At 49.6% G+C, this 21166-nt stretch overlaps 2 protein-coding genes across 3 annotated transcripts; one reads left to right on the forward strand and one right to left on the reverse strand.

Annotated features, from left to right (window-relative positions):
- The first annotated feature begins 561 nt into the window (after positions 1-561).
- Positions 562-6005, forward strand: Mtx1 (metaxin 1). Of its 2 annotated transcripts, none has more exons than XM_040752410.1 (8): positions 562-1015; positions 1947-2016; positions 2137-2216; positions 4393-4485; positions 4633-4815; positions 4923-4999; positions 5436-5590; positions 5667-6005. In XM_040752410.1, exons 1-8 carry the CDS (start codon positions 596-598, stop codon positions 5879-5881), a joined length of 1293 nt encoding a protein of 430 aa, XP_040608344.1. In that variant the 5' UTR covers positions 562-595; the 3' UTR covers positions 5882-6005. The 2 variants fall into 2 exon arrangements, with proteins under 2 accessions (XP_040608344.1, XP_005080213.1); XM_005080156.4 differs by having other exon boundaries at positions 568-1123.
- A 385-nt stretch (positions 6006-6390) lies between these two features.
- Positions 6391-12135, reverse strand: Gba (glucosylceramidase beta). Its single transcript, XM_005080155.4, has 11 exons — positions 11954-12135; positions 11535-11622; positions 11093-11284; positions 10820-10966; positions 9653-9786; positions 9264-9436; positions 8836-9070; positions 7678-7902; positions 7196-7359; positions 6646-6762; positions 6391-6559 (listed from the first exon to the last, which is right to left on the reverse strand). Exons 2-11 carry the CDS (start codon positions 11587-11589, stop codon positions 6454-6456), a joined length of 1548 nt encoding a protein of 515 aa, XP_005080212.1. The 5' UTR covers positions 11590-11622; positions 11954-12135; the 3' UTR covers positions 6391-6453.
- Positions 12136-21166: the final 9031 nt, after the last annotated feature.

Here is a 21166-nt window from a genome sequence, read left to right on the forward strand (position 1 = left end):
CTCGGGGGCTTTCAAATAAAGCTACCAAATGCTACTGTTCTCTGGAAGCCGCGGTTGGAGAGGGCAGAAACCCCGCCATGGGATTTCTAGGCAGTTGACGGCGAAGGACAGCAAGGGACTTGGCTGAAAGTGGCTTGCTATAGAGGACACCAACGACACGAAGCTTATTGCTGTGGCACGGCAAACACTTTTATTACGGGGTGCTGGGTCCCTGGCATGTCCCCTCGTTGTTGGGAAAAAATGGAAGTCTGCAAGCGTCCGACAGCAACTGGACGATGGAGTCTAAACTGGTCAGTGAGGCCGAAATGAAGAAATCGGGAAAAGGGGAAAAGATCGCCAGAGGCTGGAGCAGGGGCGAGCATGGGGCTGGTGAACCCCGGGGGCCGCGGGAGCCCTTGTCCGGGGTGAACCCGAGGGGAGCTTCGGGGTGAACCCGGAGTTCCCGTTACGAAGGCGACAGCCCGCCAGCCGCACCTCCCCTGCCCCCACCCAGGCCCCAGCCGGGCCTCACTCCGGCGCCGCCACCGCCCCTGTTTTGTTTCCATGGCGACAGGCAGCGCGCGGTCCGCTCCAAACATAACGCGCTGTGGAAAACATGCGGCTCTGGGGACGCCCCCGCCACTCCCGCTCGGGGCTGAGACCTGAGGGGGCCCGGGGCTGCCGAGGCCACGCGCAGCTTGGCAAGTGTCCCCAGAGCCGGACGAGCCGCACCGGATGCCCCTCTGCCAAGCCCCGCGTGTCTTCGGCGGCTCGCTGCTGCTCCCGGCACAGGCGCCTCGGCTCTGCCAGGCGCGCCAGGATGGCAGCCCAGCCCCCCTGCCGGGCCCGCCTCAGGATGAGCCCGCGGCCGCGCGCCGCCCGAGCCCCAGGCCCCACCCCCTGCGGGCCCGCCGCCCCGCAGGCCGCGAAGACCCGCGCCTGCCCGGAGGCCGCCCCAGACCCCCACCCCCCCGACGCCAGAGAGGCAGCGGCCCGGGGCGGTTCCCGGCGAGAGGAGGCGGACGCGCCTAAGGAGGTGCTTCCGGGTCAGAGGCTGAGCAAGATGGCGGCGCCCATGGAGCTATTCTGCTGGGCTGGGGGCTGGGGGCTGCCGTCTGTGGACCTGGACAGTCTGGCTGTGCTGGTGAGGGATGATGCAGGCGTCCTCCCCTGGAGGGCCGGGGAGGGGGCACGAACTTTGCCGGGAGCCCAAACACGAGCATATTGAGAGAGACTGAAGCAATCGAAGGCCGACGACGGCTCAGTGCCTTACGCTGTGGTTCACTAGGATAAATTCGTGTAGCTGTGGAAGCAGGTCTGGTCAGGGATTCAGAAGATAGGTTTTAGACCTTGCCTATCCATTTATTGGCTGTATGACCTTGGGGTAATCCCTCCTGGACGATTTTAGTAATCCTAGATTTCGCGTTTCTGCTCTCCCAGCCCTCTCCACCCTCTTTGTCACTAAGAGTTTATTATTGAGTCTAGTTTTTGTAGACCAGACAGCCCACAGCCGGACTGTAGGAAGGGCTTTGGAACTAGACAGATTTGCTTTATTTCACTCAACCTCTTCCGGATTGTAAAAGTATTTACTATGCTTCTTACAGTGTCAAACACTGCCTTGCAGTAAGATTTTGACCCCCGTGTCGTTGTTTACACAAAGGCAAACATGTAAGCAGATAATAAAATGCTCAGGTATATGATGTCAGAGTGGGAACAGAGACCGCCAAAGTAAGTCATTACTTCCAGGAGAAGGGACGTTAGTCAGGAAAAGCTCTGAGGGTAGGTTTTACAACCCAGATGGCAGAAGGGGAGATTTTCCCAGTATGTAATTGTGGATGCTTGCCCGTTTGTAAGTGCCTTTCCTCCTGGTATAAAGTAGAGCTCAGGGCACATGGTGTACTGCGTGAACAGCTCTTTTCTTGGTTACTTTGTGAAACCACTCTCTGCCTTTGCCTCCTTCTCTGCAGACCTATGCCAGATTTACAGGCGCCCCACTGAAGGTACGAAAGGCCAGCAGTCCCTGGCAGAGCCCTTCAGGTAAACGGTGTCCTGTAAGGAAGGGGGTGTGCAAGGGGAGGAGCAGGAGATGCCAGTGTGATAAATGAGCATGTGTAGGCAAGCTGGGATCTTGTTGACACACTTCTTTCTCAATATCAGGGACTCTGCCAGCCCTTCGAACCAGCAGTGGAGAGGTGATCTCGGTCCCACACAAGATCATCACCCATCTTCGTAAAGAGGTAGGTGACTAGGGGCCAACAGTGAAAGAAGTCCAGCCCACTCAGCGTAATGTTTATTGAACACCAAACGCATGCCAAGCAGGATAAGCAGTTGGCCAGATATTAAACTTAGAGGCCTTGGTGACAGGGCAGAATGAGAAATCAAATTTCTTCTGAATGCTAGGCAGGGAGGGAGGAAAAAGGTAGGCTGATGACACAGGGAAATAAGAGCAGAGGGCAGCAGGTGGCTTTGGGGGGCCCTGGAAAGGGGCTTCCAATAGAAATAGGCATGGTGGCGTGTGCATATAGGCCCAGCACTTGGTAGAGGCAGGACGATCAGAAACTTAAGATTATCTTTCATTGTATAATATGTGTATGGGCAGCCTGGGATACATGTCTCAAAAAGAGAGAGAAGTCAGGAGTGAGCACCTTTCATCCCAGCACTTGGAAGGCAGAGGCAGGCAAATCTGTGAGTTTCAGGCCAGCCAGGACTAGATGGTGAGACCCTACCAAAGAAGGAAGAGAGTCAGGGGTTGGAGAGGGAGAAAGGAAAGAAGGGACTTCTAAGGATTATACCAGTTTTTACTTTATTTTATGTGTGTTGGAGGTGTTGGATCCTCTGAACTGGAGTTACAGACAGTCACCATGTGGGTGCTGAGAACTGAACTCAGGTTCTCTGGAAGAGCAGCCAGTGCTCTTAACTGCTGAGTCATCTCTCCAACCCCACTAAGGATTATATCTTTTTATGCTGGAGAGAGGTGAACAAAACTTAGTTCTAAGCTGAGAATTACAAGAGAGTGGGAGGCCTTAGTTCTGTTCTTCTGCCATTGACTGGGATGTGGGACAAGTAATTTCACTTTCCAAAACAATAGGGGCAGTGGTGGCTCGAGCCCTCAATCCCAACACTTGGGAGACAGAGGTAGGTCTCTGTGAGTTCAAGGTCAGCCTAACCCACAAAGTGAGTTCGAGGACAGCCAGAGCTGTCACATAGAGAAACCCTGTCTCAAACAAACAGAGCAATAAAGTCTTGTTTTTGGTTTTAAACATTTATCTTGTGTGTGTGTGGGGGGGTGTGTGTACACATACTGCAGCTGCTTGGAGGGGTCAGAGGACAGCTTGCTGGATCCATTCCTCCCCTCTCACTATATGGGCTCTTGGGATGGGACGAATGTCCTCAAACTTGATAATAAGTACATTTACCTGCTGAACCGTCTCACTGACCAAAACTCTTCACTTGTAAAACCAGGGGGCTTAGCCAACATTTAAGAGGCCTGGCATCCGTGGTTTTGTTCCAAGAGGGAACATACAATCAGAAATAAGTTCCTCTTTCTCACTAACTTTCCAGGGAGCTGGGAAAGTATTGGAAGTTTGGAATCCAGATAAAAGCCAAAGTTCCTGGCAGGATATTGGTTGCTGCCTTGATTCCTTGCGAATAAACACAGCCTTTTCAGTTTCCAAAGGGTTCTTTCCTAAATTATTTCCAAACCCAGCCACATTGAGAGAAAAAGATGACTATCTTATCCCATAAAGGAGAAACGGGTTCGGGGAGATTTAAGAGTCATGCTCAAGAGGTTATGTGGGGACAAAGCTTTCTTAGTATGTGTAGGGAGATGCTGAGGGACAGACTGAAGCCGGGAACAGTAGGCCACACTAAGATGAGGCTGCTGGTGGGTTATATGTGCAGTGACGGCATGTAGGCTTTGGAGTAAAGCGGAAGAGATAGCCACGAGCTTGGTCAGGAGAGGCAAGCTGGAGGTGGGGGGAGCTGCGCATCAATTCACTGGGTCCAAGGAGGGTAAGGATGGTGCCCCCTAATTTCTAAGTCATGGGCTGAGGCCCAGCCCACAGTTGAGCTCAACTTTGCTAGCTCTGTGGTGTCTGGATCAGGAAGCTACTGTTATAAAGTTGCTGTCAGTGGGCACGTTGCCAGCTTTCCGTGGAAAACTCTGGGAGCTGCTCCCACTTTGTGGCCTGGCCTTCTTTCCTCCCCCCAGTGGGTGCAGGACTTTGACAGCCAGTGGGCTCCAAAGCCCAGGCTTTCTGCCAACAGCAACAGGCTACTGGCTGGGCTGAGGCAAGGAGCCCTCAGTAGGAAAAGCTCCCTATTCTACCTCCACCCTACTCAGGCTAGCGCGGGTGCCGTTCTTCCCTACTGAGAAAGCGCTCAGTCTTCACCTTGTGAACGTTTCTTCCACAGAAGTATAATGCTGATTATGATCTGTCAGCTCGGCAAGGAGCGGATACCCTAGCCTTCATGTCTCTGCTGGAAGAGAAACTACTGCCTGTGCTAGTGAGTACGCCCAGACCCAGTGTCCACAGCCTGTGAGAAAGGGGCCAGAGGCACACACACGTCAGAGCGGATGGGACATAGAACCTCACCCTGTGACAGGCAGGCGCACTGGCTCAGGTTTCCCTTCCATTGTGTCTGCCCATCCAGATACATACTTTTTGGATAGACGCCAAGAACTATGTGGAAGTGACCCGGAAATGGTATGCAGAGGCTATGCCCTTTCCCCTCAACTTCTTCCTGCCCGGCCGCATGCAACGCCAGCACATGGAGCGGCTGCAGCTGCTGTGTGGCGAGCACAGAACAGAGAATGAGGAAGAACTAGAGAAAGAGGTAGTGTCGTGGCACATGAGGTGAACCCAAAGACAGTGGCTAAGAATGAGTGTCCACAGTAGGAAGGGGCGCAGCTCCCCAGCCACATTCTTGTGTCCTTTCTGCAGCTGTATCAAGAGGCTCGGGAGTGTCTAACCCTTCTCTCTCAGCGTCTGGGTTCTCAGAAGTTCTTCTTTGGCGATGCGTGAGTCAAACGCCAAGGGGAACAAATGGATGTTTGAAGAAAATACGGGTTCAGGTGTCAAAGCCTGAGCTGGGGTGTGAATGAGAAGTTCTTAGGACAGACACTGACTCCGGTGACAGGGGGCTGCCTGTGGGACTAGAACCTCCTTGGTGGTACAGGAGGGTGGGATGGGAGAGCAGCCAGGCACAGGAGGAGTCTGTCGGGCTGTGGGGCACTCAATGTGTCCTTTATGCAGCCCTGGGATAGAGCTTCATTCAGGGCCAGGCTGGCGCCACCTGGGAGAAACTCCCCTTACCAAATCCAGAGCTAGGTGTCCTGCCTTCCCCTGGTGACCCTTGCTGCCCAGAGCCTTCTCTCCACTAAAGCAGACTTTTCCTCTTGGTCCATGCTGACCCTGCACAGCTGTCCACTTCATCCCGATTTTCTGTCTCTCCAGCCCTGCTTCCCTGGATGCCTTTGTTTTTAGCCATTTGGTCCTGCTGCTGCAGGCAAAGCTGCCCAATGGGAAGCTGCAGGCCCACCTTCGTGGGCTGCACAACCTCTGTGTCTACTGTACCCACATCCTTAGCCTCTACTTTCCCCGGGATGGAGGTAAGGAGCGGATGGGGAGGATGGGCTGGGCTCCGGGAACAAGCTCCCTTTTCCACTTTCCTTCCTTGTCCCCTAGCTGAGGTGCCACCTCCACAGCAGACACCAGCAGGCCCTGAGACTGAGGAGGAGCCGTACCGGCGCCGGAACCAGATTCTATCTGTGCTGGCAGGGCTAGCAGCCATGGTGGGCTATGCCTTGCTCAGTGGCATTGTTTCTATCCACCGGGCAACCCCTGCTCGGACCCCAAGTACCCGGGCCTTGGGCATGACTGAGGAGGATGAAGAGGAATGATGTATTCATGCTCGTAGGACTGATTTTTCTACTGTCATTCATTCCAGATGCCCCTTTGTCTCCTCATTGTTGGAGCAGCCAAAAATGGGGTGCTATCTATAGAATAAAGCTATTTACACTGGGATCAAACATTATCTTCTTTATAGTGCTGCCATTTTCCTAGATGCTTCAATAAGAATGCTTAAGTGTAGACAGCTGGGTTCTAACCCTGCTTCAGTCCTTACACTGCCTTAAATTGCTTCTCTGCATAGGTCCAACTTCCGGAGTCGTCCCCACGCCTAGTTTGTGTTTTACCGACAGGGAACTCACCCTGGACTTAGGCCCAGATTCCACAGGCAACTAGTACATGGCACACACTTTACAAGCATGGGGAATTGGAAGGAAGCCAGGGCTTCCCACCCCTAGCATATACTGGAAGGGAGAATAAGACACCCAAACGTGGCTCCTGTGCCTGGGCCACTGTAAGGCTCCCAGGCTCTGCCATGCCTTCTTTAGTCACAGACAGCACAGAAGCTAACTCTGCCCTTTAATGCCCATGCTAAGCCCAAGTGCCTGCTTGGGTATCTGTCCCATCACTGGCGACGCCACAGGTAAGTGTGAATGGAGTAGCTGGGTGAGATGGTCTCCAGGAAGCCCAGGCCAGGATCACTGATGGTAAGAGGGACATCCTTAGAGGAGCTGGAGAGAAGGAAAACTGAGAATCAACCCACCGAGGCTGACTGCCAACACTGCTCAGGCCCAGACCTGCCCCGCACCCAGCTTACCGGTTTAACACAACCACAACTGCAGAGCCGTCAGGGCGTATCAGTGCCACCGTGTCCAAGTCATTCTTCTCACTGGCCACCAGCCCCACTCTCTGGGATCCCTCCGGAATGAACTTGCTGAATGTGAAGACAGGCATCATCAGGGACTCTAGCCCTGAGGGTACCGTCCATCAAGCTCTCCTCAGCATCATCTCTGCTATTGGGATCTACCAAAGCTACCTGGGGATGTACAACTATGTGGGAGACCTGGACAGGGAAATAGGAAACCACAGGTTTTCCGGGCAACACAGCCACACGTAATTTTAAGCCTCAGCTGCGCTGCTGGGCCTTGTCCTTGTCCTCCTGCATCACGACTCTAGCATCAGTCATCCAGGGATTATCTGTAGCTCTGATGCCACCTAGTTACTTCCTGCCTACATGGTGCAACTGAGCAGTGTGGCCCTCCCAGGGTTTCCACCCTGAACCCTTCCTGCTCCTTCACGGTATAGGATGATGTAAGCCTGTTACAGATAGGCCTGGTATGGAATGGGGATGCCCGCCCTCCACTCACCTGAAGTGGCCAAGATGGTAGAACATGGGCTGCTTGTAAAATGTGTCTTTGGGGATGTCTACAATAATGGGGCTATCAACAAAGTTGCGGACCCAGTTGGGCCCTCCTTCAGGGTTCAGGGCAAGGTTCCAGTCGGTCCATCCAGCCACGTGGTAAAGGAGGTTCTAGAGCAGATGCAAGTGTAGAAGTTAAATGGGTGAGATATCTAGAGAGGATAGGTAAGAATCACATCAGGAAGTTGGGGTTAGGAGGGGCTTGTTCTTTGAAAGAGCGGTCTGCCTCGATATCTGAGAAGAGGATTGTGAAGATGGAGGCATCTCTGGAGCTGGAAATCTAAGGCAGGTATGGCTGTCTGGGCCAAGCATGAAGAAAGAGAGACGGAATGCACGTCTGTGAGGGGAACAAGAACCAGGGCATCCCACAGCTGCACCGAAGAGCAAGCTGCCCGGCCAGCTGAGACTGGAGAGGGAGACATGGCTCACCGTGATGATGCTGTGACTGTACTGCATCCCTCGACCCCAGGAGCCCAACCGGACACTCTGTTCCCAGAACTTGGAGCCCACACAGGCCTCTGTAGCAAAGAGTGTGGTGTTGGGGAACAAGCGGTGTGTCTCCCCTAAAGTGAGCTTGGCTGGAGCCAGGAAATCCATGTACCAGTGTACAGCAATGCCGTGAACATACTTCGCTGCGTTTGGGTCTGATAGTACCTGCAGAGAGATGGGAGGAACATTAGGGAGGGGCCCTGGCCACACGTCCTGCACAGGGGGGTCTGAAAGGAACTACACATCCTGGGGAGTGGGCAGTAGGATGAGAGACCTGGAAATGACAGGACAGCCATCCCGACATCCAGAGACGGCGCTGCCCTGGCAACCAGATCCAGCCTAGGGTGGTCCAGGAGGCTTTTGGGAGCTGGTAAAGTGCTTGCCATGCAGCTGAGGACCTGGGCAGGTAAGGGGCAGGTGCATCCCTGGGGCTCAGGGGCTGGCAAACCTAGCCTAATCGGTGAGGGACTCAGGCTCACAAACCAAAACAAAGCAAAGGACACACTAAAACCAGCTGCTCCTGAATTGTTATCTAAGGCCCACATCTGCACCTACATGTACATAAAAAAGGAGTTGAGAGGACAGGTATGTGGTGTGGGCCTTTAATCCCAACACTCTGGAGACAGAAGCAAGTAGATCTCTATGAGTTCAAGCCCAGTCTGGTCTACATAGTTCCAGGTCAATCAGAGTTACATAGTGCAATCCTCTTTAAAATAAATAAAAAAATAATAGCCGGGCGGTAGTGGTGGCACACACCTTTAATCCCAGAACTCGGGAGGCAGAGGCAGGTGGATCTCTGTGAGTTCGAGGCCAGCCTGGTCTACAAAGCGAGTTCCAGGATAGTCTCCAAAATACAGAGAAACACTGTCTTGAAACCCATAATAAATAAATGTGGGAGAAGTCAGGTGTGGTGGCTCATGCCTATAATCCCAGCCCTTAAGAGGCAGGGGGATGACCACAACTTCAAGGCCAGCCTAGTGTATATAACAAGATCCTGTCTCAACCCTGGCACAGGGAAGGAACCCTAAAATTGTAACCAGTCATTTTGGATGGCAACTTGAGGTCCACTAGGACACCCTGGGAAGTTCTAGACCTTACCACCTGTGCCCAGCGGGGCAACAGCAAACGCTGATCGTCTAGCATGAACAGCTGAACGTCGTGAGAGCTGTTGGAGAGCGCCGGCCCTAGGTCACGGGCAATGAAGTCTCTCTGTTGTTCAGCAGTGAAGCCCAGGCATTGAAAGGGGTACCCGGTTATGAGCCCTGCAGAAGGCTCATTCTCCACCGTCACTGCCCAGAATTTTAGCTTGTGCCTAGCATAAGCATCCAGAAACCTGGCAAGAGAGAAATGACATGAATGATCAAGACCAAGAAAATGGGCCAAGACCTTGGGAATAGGTAAAACTGACCATCTGAGGGGCACAAAATGTAGAAATCTGGAAGTGGAGCCGGTCAAAGGGTAGGATATAGACCGAGGTGTCCAAAAGAGAGGTTGGTACAGACCCCATGGCCCTGATGATCCCTTACTTGACGAAATAATTGGCCCAGGTCTGGTGGTAGATGTCCCCTGGCTGGCCCTTGAGTGACCCTTTCCCATTCACTGCTCCATTGGTCTTGAGCCAAGTGGGCGATGTCCAGGGACTGGCAAAGAGTGAGATGGGGCGTGGGGACATCTCCAGAGCTCGGTGAATCAGGGGTATCTGGAGACAGATGTCGTGAAGAGAGAGACACCCAGAATTGAACACAAACTAGCCTAACCAGTGCGTCAGGTCCAACCTCCAGCCCCCACCCTCCTACCCCCAGGTCAAACACGCTGCAGGAGAAGGTTCTACCTGGATCTGCAGAAAGCTCTAGCCTGGACCTTCCCAGTCCCCAGACAGCAATGCCAAGAGGGCTGAAGCAACCAGAATGCCCACCTTGAGCTTGGTGTCTTCTTCCGGGAGGCTGAAGTTGGATAACTGAAAGTCATTAGGGGTATCAGCATAGGTGTAGATACGGATGGAGAAGTCACAACTGGCCATGGGTACCCGGATGATGTTATACTCAATTCCTGCAGAAAAGGATGGCCAAGATGGGGAAATCTGAATCAACAGAGCATGGAGCCAAGTGAGGTGGCGCCTTGACTGTAATCCCATACCTCTAGAGGCATGTGAGTAGGCCAGCCAGGGCTACAAAAAAAGAAAGAAAAAAAAAAAGATAAAAAGAAAGAAGAAAAAAAGCAGAGAAGGAAAAAAAGAAAGCAAGTATGGAAATTGACTTTAACCATGTGTTAGTCCTCAATGGGGTCTCATTCAATACAGTCGCTTCTCCAAAGGGAATGAGGTATGGAACTGTAGGAAGCAGAACCAGAGTGAAGAACAAGCCCCTCCTGAGCAGTTTTCATGTCCCCTTAAGTACTTAGCAGAATATTAAAGCGATCTGTTTCAGTGGCACTGAGGCGCCAACACTTGGGGACTTGTGTGTGATCCCAGCCCTTGGGAGACCAAGTCAGGAAGAGTTTGAGGCCAGTCACGGCAAGGCTGATCTACAGAAACAGGGAGGGAAGGGACAGAGGGGGAGAGGAAAGAGACAGGCAGGACAGGGATGTAACTCAGGTGGCAGAAAGCTTGCCAAGAATGCACAAAGCCCCAAGTTTGAGCTCCAGCACTGAGTAAACTGGGTGTGGTGACACAATCTGTAGTCCAGCACTCGGGAGGGTCGGGAGTTCAAAGTCATCAGTGACTACATAGTGAATTTGAATCTGGAATACATGAGACCTGCTCAGAGAAGGAGAGAGAGGGGAGGGGAGAAGAGGAAGAAGGGCGGAGGCAAATTTCAGGGAAGAACATGAAAATCAGAGTAAAAAGGCTGGCAGGATGGCTCAGTGAGTAGGGGTGCCTGGTGCCAAGCCCAAGGACCTGATTCAATCCCCGCCATCCACACGGTGGAAGGAGACAATGCACACCTGAAAATTGTTCTCTGGCCTCACACCCACGTATAGCACACACAATAAATAATAAAATGTAATAGAAATTAAAAAAATAAAACCAGGGTATAAAAAAGATATCAATTATACTGTGTAACCTTATACTGCCCTTCCTCACCTTCACTAGAGAAATATGATTTGAGCAGCAGATTCTGGGTAGAGGGTGACAAGGCAAGGATGTTGAGCGCAGTGGCATCCGTCATTGCTCCTCCAAATCCTTTCACTTTCTGGAACCTCTCTTCTGGCTGTAAGGTCAGTAGCAGCCCTGGGGACACGATGCGGAGAGGAGGGGCGTAGTTAGTGTACAGTCGAGAACACACTGATAACGTGGTGTGGTGTGACCTCAAGCCAGGGGGCCCAGCGGGCTTAGAGTGGCAGATAACGTGGCTACCTGTGCCAGTGCGATTGGCCTGGATGGATCCGACACTCAGCTCCATCCGACGCCCACTCCGAGTGCTCTCATAGCGGCTGAAGCTACCAGCAGCAGGTAAGGTCAGGGGGTCAAGAGAGTCACAGTAGGTGGCATTGCAGACACAGACCACTGAGCTGTAGCCAAAACTTTTAGGGATGCAGGGCTGGGCACCTAGAAGGCAGGGGCACAAACAAAGGCAACCATCAAAGTGGGTGATTGGGGGAGCAGGTATGAGAGTCAAGGATGCTGAACAATAATATTTTAAAAATCCCTCCACTGCACTCCCAGCCCATAGTTGTCTCAGGCACTCTAAAAGAGTTAGAGCCTCTGCGGAAAGCTCTCCATCTTAGTGGGAGGTTTCCAAAGGACTGTGGGGCAGAGCAAATGTCCATGCTGCCACCCTCCTCCTTGGCTCACTTACCATATGCCCATGACGCTGCCTGAAGTAGGAAGAATCCTATGAGCCTGGCAGCCATGATACCTACCCCGCCCAGGTGTCTGAGACACTCCTGAGAACAGAATGAGAAACGATTAGAAGGTAAGCCCCTCTCTGTTCCCAGCCACTCTCCTGGACAGGGCTTAGCTGCCTGTGGATGCCCACGGCATAGACCCCCATCTTTGTTAGTGATTACACAATGCACACAGACACTGGATATGTCCCTCTTTGCAGCCACTCTGCCAGTGAGTTTCCTGCCCATCCCATCGATTTCAGCCTTCAGCCCTCCTCTATCTGTGCCTTACTCAAAGAGCCATGATGGCCTGAATTTTAAAGAAGAATCTGCCATTCGTTGAATTCCAGAAGCAAGGTTGACAAGGCAAATTGCAATCCTGCCTGCTTACCTTTCTAGAAGGTCGTGAAGACTTGAGCTCTTCAGCGTCGATGAATGAGGAGGAGATTGTGGCAGTTCTAGAGTTGAGGAGAGATAGAAGACCTATGAAATAAAAACAGCACTGTAGGTAGGTACCATAGCCACAGGATCTGGACCAGCACAGCAAGTTAATTCCGGCTTAAAGGGGGAGGGCAAAGTCATGTGACGACTGAGATGGTCACCTGATAAGGAAGTGAAGCAATCGAAGCCATATTTGTAGTGGGCAGCGGGGGTTCTTCCAGGCTGTTCATTCATTGCTTAACCTATGACACTCTGGGAAGTCTACGTGGTTGACAGCTTTAGGAAGAGGCTAGAATAAGGACTTGTGTGAAGAGCTGCGTAGAGGCTCCTATTTCCAAGACAGAAGGAACTTCTAGCCTCCAAGGGTTCATGCACATACCACACATGGATATACATAACATAATTAAAAAAATAAAGTACATGCACACAATCTTTGCCCTAAGGAGACTAGGGAGGCACAAGAGTCAGTTACACAGTTACAGATGAAGACAGATAGAAATGTTGACAGGTGTGCACAGAGGAAGAGGGACCCTTTGCTGCTGGTGACTCCTCCATAAAGGCTTAGCAGAGGAGAAGGTGGAGGGAGTCACAGTCCCGCAATGGGTGGCAGGACTAGGAGGGAGCAGTGCTCATTGGCTCTTCCTGGATCCCCTCATTTCATCATCAGATGCTGGCTGGAAAGCAGTCATCTTCCCACACAAGACTGGGAGGTTGGTGAAGTAATCCAGGACTGGAGCGTGCTGTACAAAGTTATATATCTTTGGTGGACTCGGAAGAGGGCTGTCTATGAAGATTCTTTGTGAACCACATCAAGTAAGATTTACTGGTAGTGACACATACAATATGATCTGACTAATTCCATGTCACTAAACCTGTTTCCTCTCTTGGAAAACAGAGACAACAACATAATCTCACAGAGGCATTCCAGAAGTCAGGAGGATAAACCAAGTGGGGCACTTAACAGGCATCAGGAGCCTTACGCTTGTTGACTGAGTCTCTTTATGTATTTTTAAGATTTATTTATTATGTACACACTGTTCTGCCTGCAAATCAGAAGAGGGCACCAGGTCTCATTATAGATGGTTGTGAGCCATATAGGAATTGAACTCAGGACCTCTGGAAGAGCAGTCAGTGCTCTTAACCTCTGAGCCATTTCTCCAGTCTGAGTCTCTTATGTTTTTATGATTATAACAGTGAAACCTTTGCCACATACTGTCTAAAAATTTATTACTTATCTTGGATTCGGGCTTTATTTAAGTGTAGCTTCTATTCATAGTGTTTGAATCCTGGCAACTCATAATCATTTACTGTTTGGTTATCATGTTGAGGTCAGTAAATTAATTCCTCTAAACCTGCTTCTTATCTATAGGAGAGGAGTGCCGCCTCACAGCGCTATTTTGAGATGAGTGTGTTTGGAACAGTACTTCATACTGAATGTTGCAACTAAACAGTGTTTATGTGGGAGCCTACAAGGCAATGTTTTACTTGTTCTAGGAGCCTCAAGCCTTTGTGGCATCTACTATGTCACAGGGATAGGTGGCAAATTGTTGTACTTATAGAACTGCTGTATGGCTCTGACTGTCTGTACCCACCCTTTTTAGACTTCCTGAATTCCAGGAAGTGTTGCCTAGGATCTGTTCTCCATGTTGCCTGACTCCCCTCTAATTCATCCATCCACAAGTCCAGAGTTTTGTGTTTGTGGCCTTACCAATCAAGCACTCTATCACCTCAGCCAGAGCTGCTGGTTTCTCTTTCTCTTCTTTTTTTCTTTCTTCCTCCTCCTCCTCCTTCTCCTCTTCTTCTTCTTCTTTGTTCTGGAGCTTGCTTTGTAGATCAAGCTGACCTGGAACTCACAGAGATCTACCTGACTCTGCCTCCCAAATGTTGGGATTAAAGCAGTGTGCTACCAGCCGGGCGTTGGTGGCGCACGCCTTTAATCCCAGCACTCAGGAGGCAGAGGCAGGTGGATCTCTGTGAGTTCGAGGCCAGCCTGGTCTACAAAGTGAGTTCCAGGACAGCCTCCAAAGCCACAGAGAAACCCTGTCTCGAAAAACCGAAAAACCAAAAAAAAAAAAAAAAAAAAAAAAAAAAGCAGTGTGCTACCACTACCAGGGGCTTAATTTTGTTTGAATAAGACCTTGTTGGGGCTGGAGAGATGGTTCAGCGGTTAAGAGCACTGACTGTTCTTCCAGAGGTCCTGAGTTCAATTCCCGGCAACCACATGGTGGCTCACAATCACCTTGAATGAGATCTGGTGCCCTCTGCTGGCACGCAGGCAGAAGACTGTATACAGAATAAATAAATAAAATATTTTTAAAAGAGAACTTGATTATTTCCTGAGCCATGGTAGCACAGGCCTTTAATTCCAGCACTATGTAGACAACCTAGCCTCTGACTCAGAGATCTTCCTGCCTCTCAAATGCTGGGATTAAAAATTTACACAACCAACCAGGCAGTAGTGGTGGTGGTGCACCTTTAATCTCAGCACTAGGGAGGCAGAGGTAGGTGGATCTCTGTGAGTTCGAGGCCAACCTGGTCTACAAAGCTAGTATCAGGACAGCTAGGGCTGTTACACAGAGAAACCCTGTTTTAGAAGGAAAAAGCTTACACAACCACACCCAGATCACCTGTCTAAGGGCAGCATCATCTAGTGGGCTGGGCCCTCTCACATCAATCAGCAATTTAAAAAATACTCTAGGGCTGGAAAGATGGTCTAGTTGGTCTTCCAGAGGTCTGGAGTTCAATTCCCAGCAACCACATGGTGGCTCACAACCATCTGTAATGAGATCTGATACCCTCTTCCTGCCTGCAGGCATACATGCAGACAGAACACTGTATACATAATAAATAAAAAATTTAAAAAATGCTCTACAGGCTAATCGGATGGAGACGATTCCTTCAATGAGTCTCTCTTCCTGGCTGGTGTCAAGCTGACAAAAACTAACCAGCAACTAACAGTGATAATGGGGTGGTTCAGTGTAAATGCTGGAAAGGGAAAAATTCAGACTCCAAAACCAGGATCAATTTGCCCTGACGTCTAATCGGAGAAACAGCAACCCCAACAGGAGGCTAAGGGAAATCCCAGCAGCCAAAAGGCGAGTGGGCGGGCCATAATAAGGGAGGCAGGGCGGGGCGGAAAGCGGGATCAGGGGGCAGGGCCTGAGCCGAGGGGGCGGGGAAACGGACGAGTAGAGTGGGGACAGTCAGCAGACAGGAGGCGGAGCGAATCCTAAGACTGGATGAGCACGAGGTGGGCGGGGCGCGAGGAGTGTGCCCCTCAGAGCCTGCGCGGCAAGAGCTGCAGTCCAAAAATGCGCAGTCGCGGGACTAGAGGCAGTGACTTCGTTTAGGTTAGTTAGAAGGTTGGATCCGGGCCTTCTCTTACTTTTCATTGGTTCTCCAGGGACAGTTGCCTGTCTAATTTGCGTAGCTCACGTGCAGCCTAAATTTGTTATTGGTCTACAGTGTAGATTACACTGCTGCCAGGATTGCGTGGTGAGGCAAGGGTTGGCGCATGCGTCACTGTGTCCGTAGGGCCTCGCTCTGCTAATATGTTGCCTGGGGTGGTTGTGGGGGTGGTATTTGGATTTGCTCCACGGAAGCAGATCAAGATTCCCGAGTTTACTCCTTAAAGAGCATTGGCATAGGACAGATCTAGTCTCCAAAAACTGGCCCTGGGGGGCAGTATTCACGTGCTACTTCTTTTTATCGTCCTGGCTGCGCCCCACCCCTTCCTGAGGCTACACTGTTATGGTTGTGAATAATTCAACAGGCCTTGCAGCCTGACGCCATCTCTGGGCAGTGCCTCTTCTTTTGCCGTTACTTAAGGGCATCTTGCTACTCCCACAGTAGTAGGAACCTGTTCACATGGTACTTTTGCTGCCACTTTGATAATTGACGGGTTGTTTTTTGTTTGTTTGTAGGGGTTTGTTTTAAGTTTGAGACAAGGTGTCTGTACTCTATCCAGACTTTGAACACGCGGCAATCCTCCTGCCTCACTCAGCCTCTCAAGTGCTGTGAGATACAGGTGTGAGCCACCACGACTGGCAATATTAGTGTTAGTTGGAGACACTGTTTTAGATTCAATGAGCAAATCCCTGATCTGAAGCCTATATTCTATGGTGTGAGATGGTGTATTAAAAAAAAAGTCTGGAGAGTTGGCTCTGTGGTTAAGAGTACTCCCTGCTCTTCTAGAGGAGCCGGTAGTCTGTAGTATCTACACACTGTGTCTCACAGGTTCCTGGGGATACATTTTAGCCGGGTGTTGGTGGTGAACAACTTTAATCCCAGTTTTCAGGAGGCAGAGGCAAGCAGATCTCTGAGTTAAGGCCAGCCTGGTCTGCAGAGAGTTCCAGGACAACCAGGGCTACACAAGAAACCCTGTCTCAAAAAACAAAACAAAACATCTTAAAGCTGGGCATGGTGGCTCGAACTTTTAATCTCAGTACTAGTGAGGCAGAAATAAATGGATCTCTGTATGTTTGAGGCCAGTCTGGTCTACATAGTGAGTTCCAGGACTGCTAGGTCTATGTAGAGAGAGTCTGTCAATAAAAACTAAAATAATAATGTGTTTAAAAGTTGGGTACAATTTTTTGTTTTATTTGCTCCACAGGGAACTGAACCCAGGGCCTCAAATGCTAGGCAAGCACTCCAACACTGACCTACATCCCTGAGCTTAAAATAATTTTAAAAAAGGTTTCATTTGTGTGTGTGTGTTTGCCTGCTTGCATTTCTGTGCTCCACAATCACACAGGAGCCTGCAAAGAGCTGAAGGCATCAGATCTCCTGGAACTGGAGTTACAGGTGGTTGTGGGCTTTCAGGTGAATGCTGGGAACACAACTCTTTTTCATTTGTTTGTTTTGTGTTTTGTTTTTTTTCCAGACAGGGCTTCTCTGTGTAACAAGTCATGGCTGTCCTGGAACTCGCTCTGTAGACCAGACTGACCTTGAACTCACTAAGATCTGCCTGCCGCTGCCTGCTGGGATCAAAGGTGTGGTCCATCACTGCCCAGCAAAGGAAGTCTTCCAAAAGAGCTGTAGCACCATTGAACTATTTCCAGCTCCTTAATTTTTGTTTTGTTTTTTGTTATTGAGATAAGGTCTTTGTAACTGGCTGGTTTGTAACTCTGCCTGCCTTTGACTCGGGTGCACTGAAGGAGTGTGCCAACACACCTGGCCCAACAGCCCCCGGTTTTAATTTGTTTTTAATGTGTATATATGGTTGTTTTGCTTGCATAGATGTTTGTGCACCATGTATATTCAGTGCTTTTGATGCCAGTGGAGGGCGTCAGATTCCCTTGGAACTGGAGTTACTGACAGTTGAGAGCTGGAATTGAAACTAGGTCCTCTGGAAGAGCAGCTAGTGTTCTTAACTACTGAGCCAATTCTCCAGCTCCAGAATTATTTATTTAGTTAGTTTTTTTTCAAGGAGGGTTTTTTAATTTAATTTTATTTAAATAGCATTTTCCCATTTATTTACATACAGACCACAGTTTCCACTCCCTCCACTCCTCCAGATCCCCTTCCAATTTACCCCCCTCTTCTTCCACTCCTCCTCCAACTCTGTTCAGAAAGGGGCAGGCCTCCCATTTCTTTGTGTAGCCCTGGATGTCCTAGATTTCGCTCTATAGACCAGGCTGGCTTCAAACTCTCAGGATTAAAGGTGCATGACTCAAGATTTCCAAGCCTACTGACCTTTAGTTAGAGAAGGAGAAAACAGGCAACTGTAAAGTATCCTCTGACCTCCACATATACACGTCCTGTGGTAAACACACGCACGCAAGGAGGGATGACAATAAAATGTTAACACGAAAACCCAGAGACAGATATTGGGGTTCAAGCTGAAGATCAGAGAAGCAGAGCAGCAAGCCACTAGCTCTTGCCTCTATCTCAGACCACAATGGGTGATCTTGTCTCCATGAATCCTCAGAGTGCAATCCAGACTGCACTGCTCTCCACCAAGCCCCAGACTGCACTTCTCAGAAGCAAATGCCCTGAGCTCCTGTCTCCTCCTACCTTATATTCCTCTCTCTTCTCTCCGCCCAGCCATATTACTCCTGTCTCCACCTCCCTAGTGCTGAGATTAAAGGTGAGGCATCCTAAGAGCTGAGATCATCTTTGTGTGAGCTGTTTCTCTTTAGGACTGGATCAATGTCCTGTAGCTCAGTGTGGCCTTGAACTAACAGAGATCTGCCTGCCTGTTTCCTGAGATTAAACATGCGTACTACCACCTCCTAACTTCTTTAATTAACTAGTGCGGCTGACTTTGCATTCTGATACTTCAGGCAATCTTTATTAGATGATAAATAATATATCACCACAATGTAATGAAAAAGAAAGAAAACAGAGGGGGCTAGAGAAATGGCCCCATGGTTAGGAGCACTTGCTGCTCTTGTAGAAGACTTAGGTTCTGTTCTCAGCAACCACATGGTAGTTCTCGAGGCTCCATAGCTCCAGTCCCAAAGGGTCTGATGCCCTCTTCTGGCCTCTAAGTGCACTAGGCAGACGTACATGCAGGCAGAGTACCCATTTATTTTTAAAATTATACATATAAACGCAGTTGTCTTGGTGACATATGCCTTTAATTGAGAAGCAGAGGCAGGCAGGGTGTCTATGAGTTAAAGATCATAGCAAGTAGGGCTACATAGTGAAAATTAGTCCTAAAAAAGAAAGGAAGGAAGGAAGGAAGGATTCTTTTTCTTTGTTTTCCAGAGAGGGTTTCTCAGCCCTGACTATCCTGGACCCACATGGTGGAAAATGACAACAAACTCCCGCAAATTGTCTTCTGACCTCCACATGTAAACAAGAATGTTTCCCTACACACACACACACACACACACACACACACACACACACACGCACGCACGCACGCACGCACGCACGCACGCACGCGCACATGCTTTTTGGTACTGGAGAGATGCTGCACTTGTTAGGTTCCTAGCACTCACTTGGCAGCTTATACTCATTAGAAACTCTAGTTCTGGGGGATTGCCCTCTTCTGGCCTCCGTGCGCACCAGGCATGAGTGGTACTTACTACACATGGAAGGTAAAATGCTATTACTCAGTCTGGCGGTGGTGGTGCACACCTTTGATCCCAGCACTCTGGAGGTGGAGGCAGGTAGATGACTGTGAGTTCAGCAAGGTGAGTTCCAGGACAGCCAGGGCAACATAGAGAAAACCTGTCTCAAAAAACAAAGACAAAGCTGGGTGTTGGTGGCACATGCCTTTAATCCCAGCACTCAGGAAGCAGAGGAAGGAGGATCTCTGTGAGTTCAAGACCAGCCTGGTCTACATGAGCTAGTTCCAGAACAGCCTCCAAATCCATAGAGAAACCCTTTCTGGAAAAACCAAAAAACAAAACAAAACAAAACAAAAAACCAAAAAAAAAAAAAAACACCCAAAGCAAACAAAACAAATATATATGATATATATATGCACAGTTTTAAAAATAAAGAAGTTTCAACAGAACAATCTCATATGGCAGAAAGACACTTAAGGACATGCCCAACATCTTTAGTCATCAGGGAAATGCAAATGAAAACAAATCTGAGATACCATCTTAACTGACCAGAATGGCTAAGATCAAAAACATTGATGACAGTTTATGATGGAGAGGATGTGGAGAAAGGGGAACACTCCTCCACTGCTGGTGGGAGTGCAAACTTGTACAGCTGCTGTGGAAATCAGTAAGGCGACTTATCATAAAATAAAGTTAGGAATTGCCAGGCGTTGGTGGCGTGTGCCTTTAATCCCAGCACTCGGGAGGCGGAGGCAGGCGGATCTCTGTGAGTTCGAGGCCATCCTGGTCTACAAAGCGAGTTCCAGGACAGCCTCCAAAGCCACAGAGAAATCCTGTCTCGAAAAACCAAAAGAAAAAAAAAAAGATCCTGTAATACCACTTCTGGGCATATACCCTTAAGAGGCACATTCACACCACAAGGACATTTGCTCAACGACATTCATACAACATTATTTGTAGCAGCCAGATCTTGGAAACAACCTAGATGCCCCTCAACCAAAGAATGGATAACAAAAATGTGGTACATTTACACAATGGAGTACTACTCAGGTAAGAAACAATGACACCCGAAAATTTGCAGGCAAATGGACAGAACTAGAAAAAAACCATCCTGAGTGAGGTAACCTAGAAAGACAAATGTAATATGTACTCAAAAGTGGATACCAGACATAAAGCAAAAGCAAAATCCACAACCCCAGAGAAGCTAGAACTCTCTTCCAGAAACAGATGGAAGCAGATGTAAAAATCCATAACTAACCAATGGGCCAAGCTCCTGGAGTACAATTGAAGTGAGGGATGAGCAAAAATATGAACAAAGGAGTCAAGACCATGATGGAGAAACCCACAGAATCAGCTGACCCGAGCTAGTGAGCCATCACTGACTCAGGTCTGACAAATGGGGAACCTGCATAAAACCAAACTAGACTCCTTTAATATAGGAGACAATGGTGTGGCTGGGACAATATATGAGGTCCCTGGCAGTGGGTCCAAGACCTAACTCCAATGCCCAAACTGACTTAGTGGAGCCCATTCTATATGGAGAGATACCTTGCCCAGTCTAGACACAGGGGTGTGGGGAGGAGAGGTGCCTTGGTCCTGCCTCAATGGGATGATGGGGCAGACGTAGTAGACTTCCTAGGGGAGGCCTTACCCTCTCTGTGGAGCAGATGGGGGGTGGGAGTGGGAGGAGTGGGAAGAAAGGAGGGAAGGGAAACTGGGATTGGACTTTTAAAAAAATAATTAATTAAAAAATTAAGAAAGTTGTGGAGAATGCCCTGGGGCCCTCAGTGTTGAGCAACGCATAATGATGTAGAAGCTGGTAAAGGATACCCAGAGAGCAAAGTAAAGAAGAAAAACAGTAAACTGTGGTATCTCCAAAGACGAGAAGGGGAAAACTCAAAAGAAAAATGCTGGTTGATTGCAGTTTAAAATAAAATAAAATACAGGCAGAACTGAATAAAAACTTGGTGAAGGCATGTTAATTCTGGCCTGTAATCCTGGCACTTGAGATGTGGAGGTAGGAGAATCAGGTGTTCAAGGTCAGGGACCATGGGTGCTCTTCCAGAGGACCAGGGTTCAGTTTGCAGCCCCCACGTGGCAGCTTAAGACCACATGTAATTCCAGTCCTCGGGGACCTAAAGTCC

The sequence above is a fragment of the Mesocricetus auratus genome, unplaced genomic scaffold (assembly GCF_017639785.1).
Source record: "Mesocricetus auratus isolate SY011 unplaced genomic scaffold, BCM_Maur_2.0 Super-Scaffold_100009, whole genome shotgun sequence".
NCBI lineage: Eukaryota > Metazoa > Chordata > Mammalia > Rodentia > Cricetidae > Mesocricetus > Mesocricetus auratus.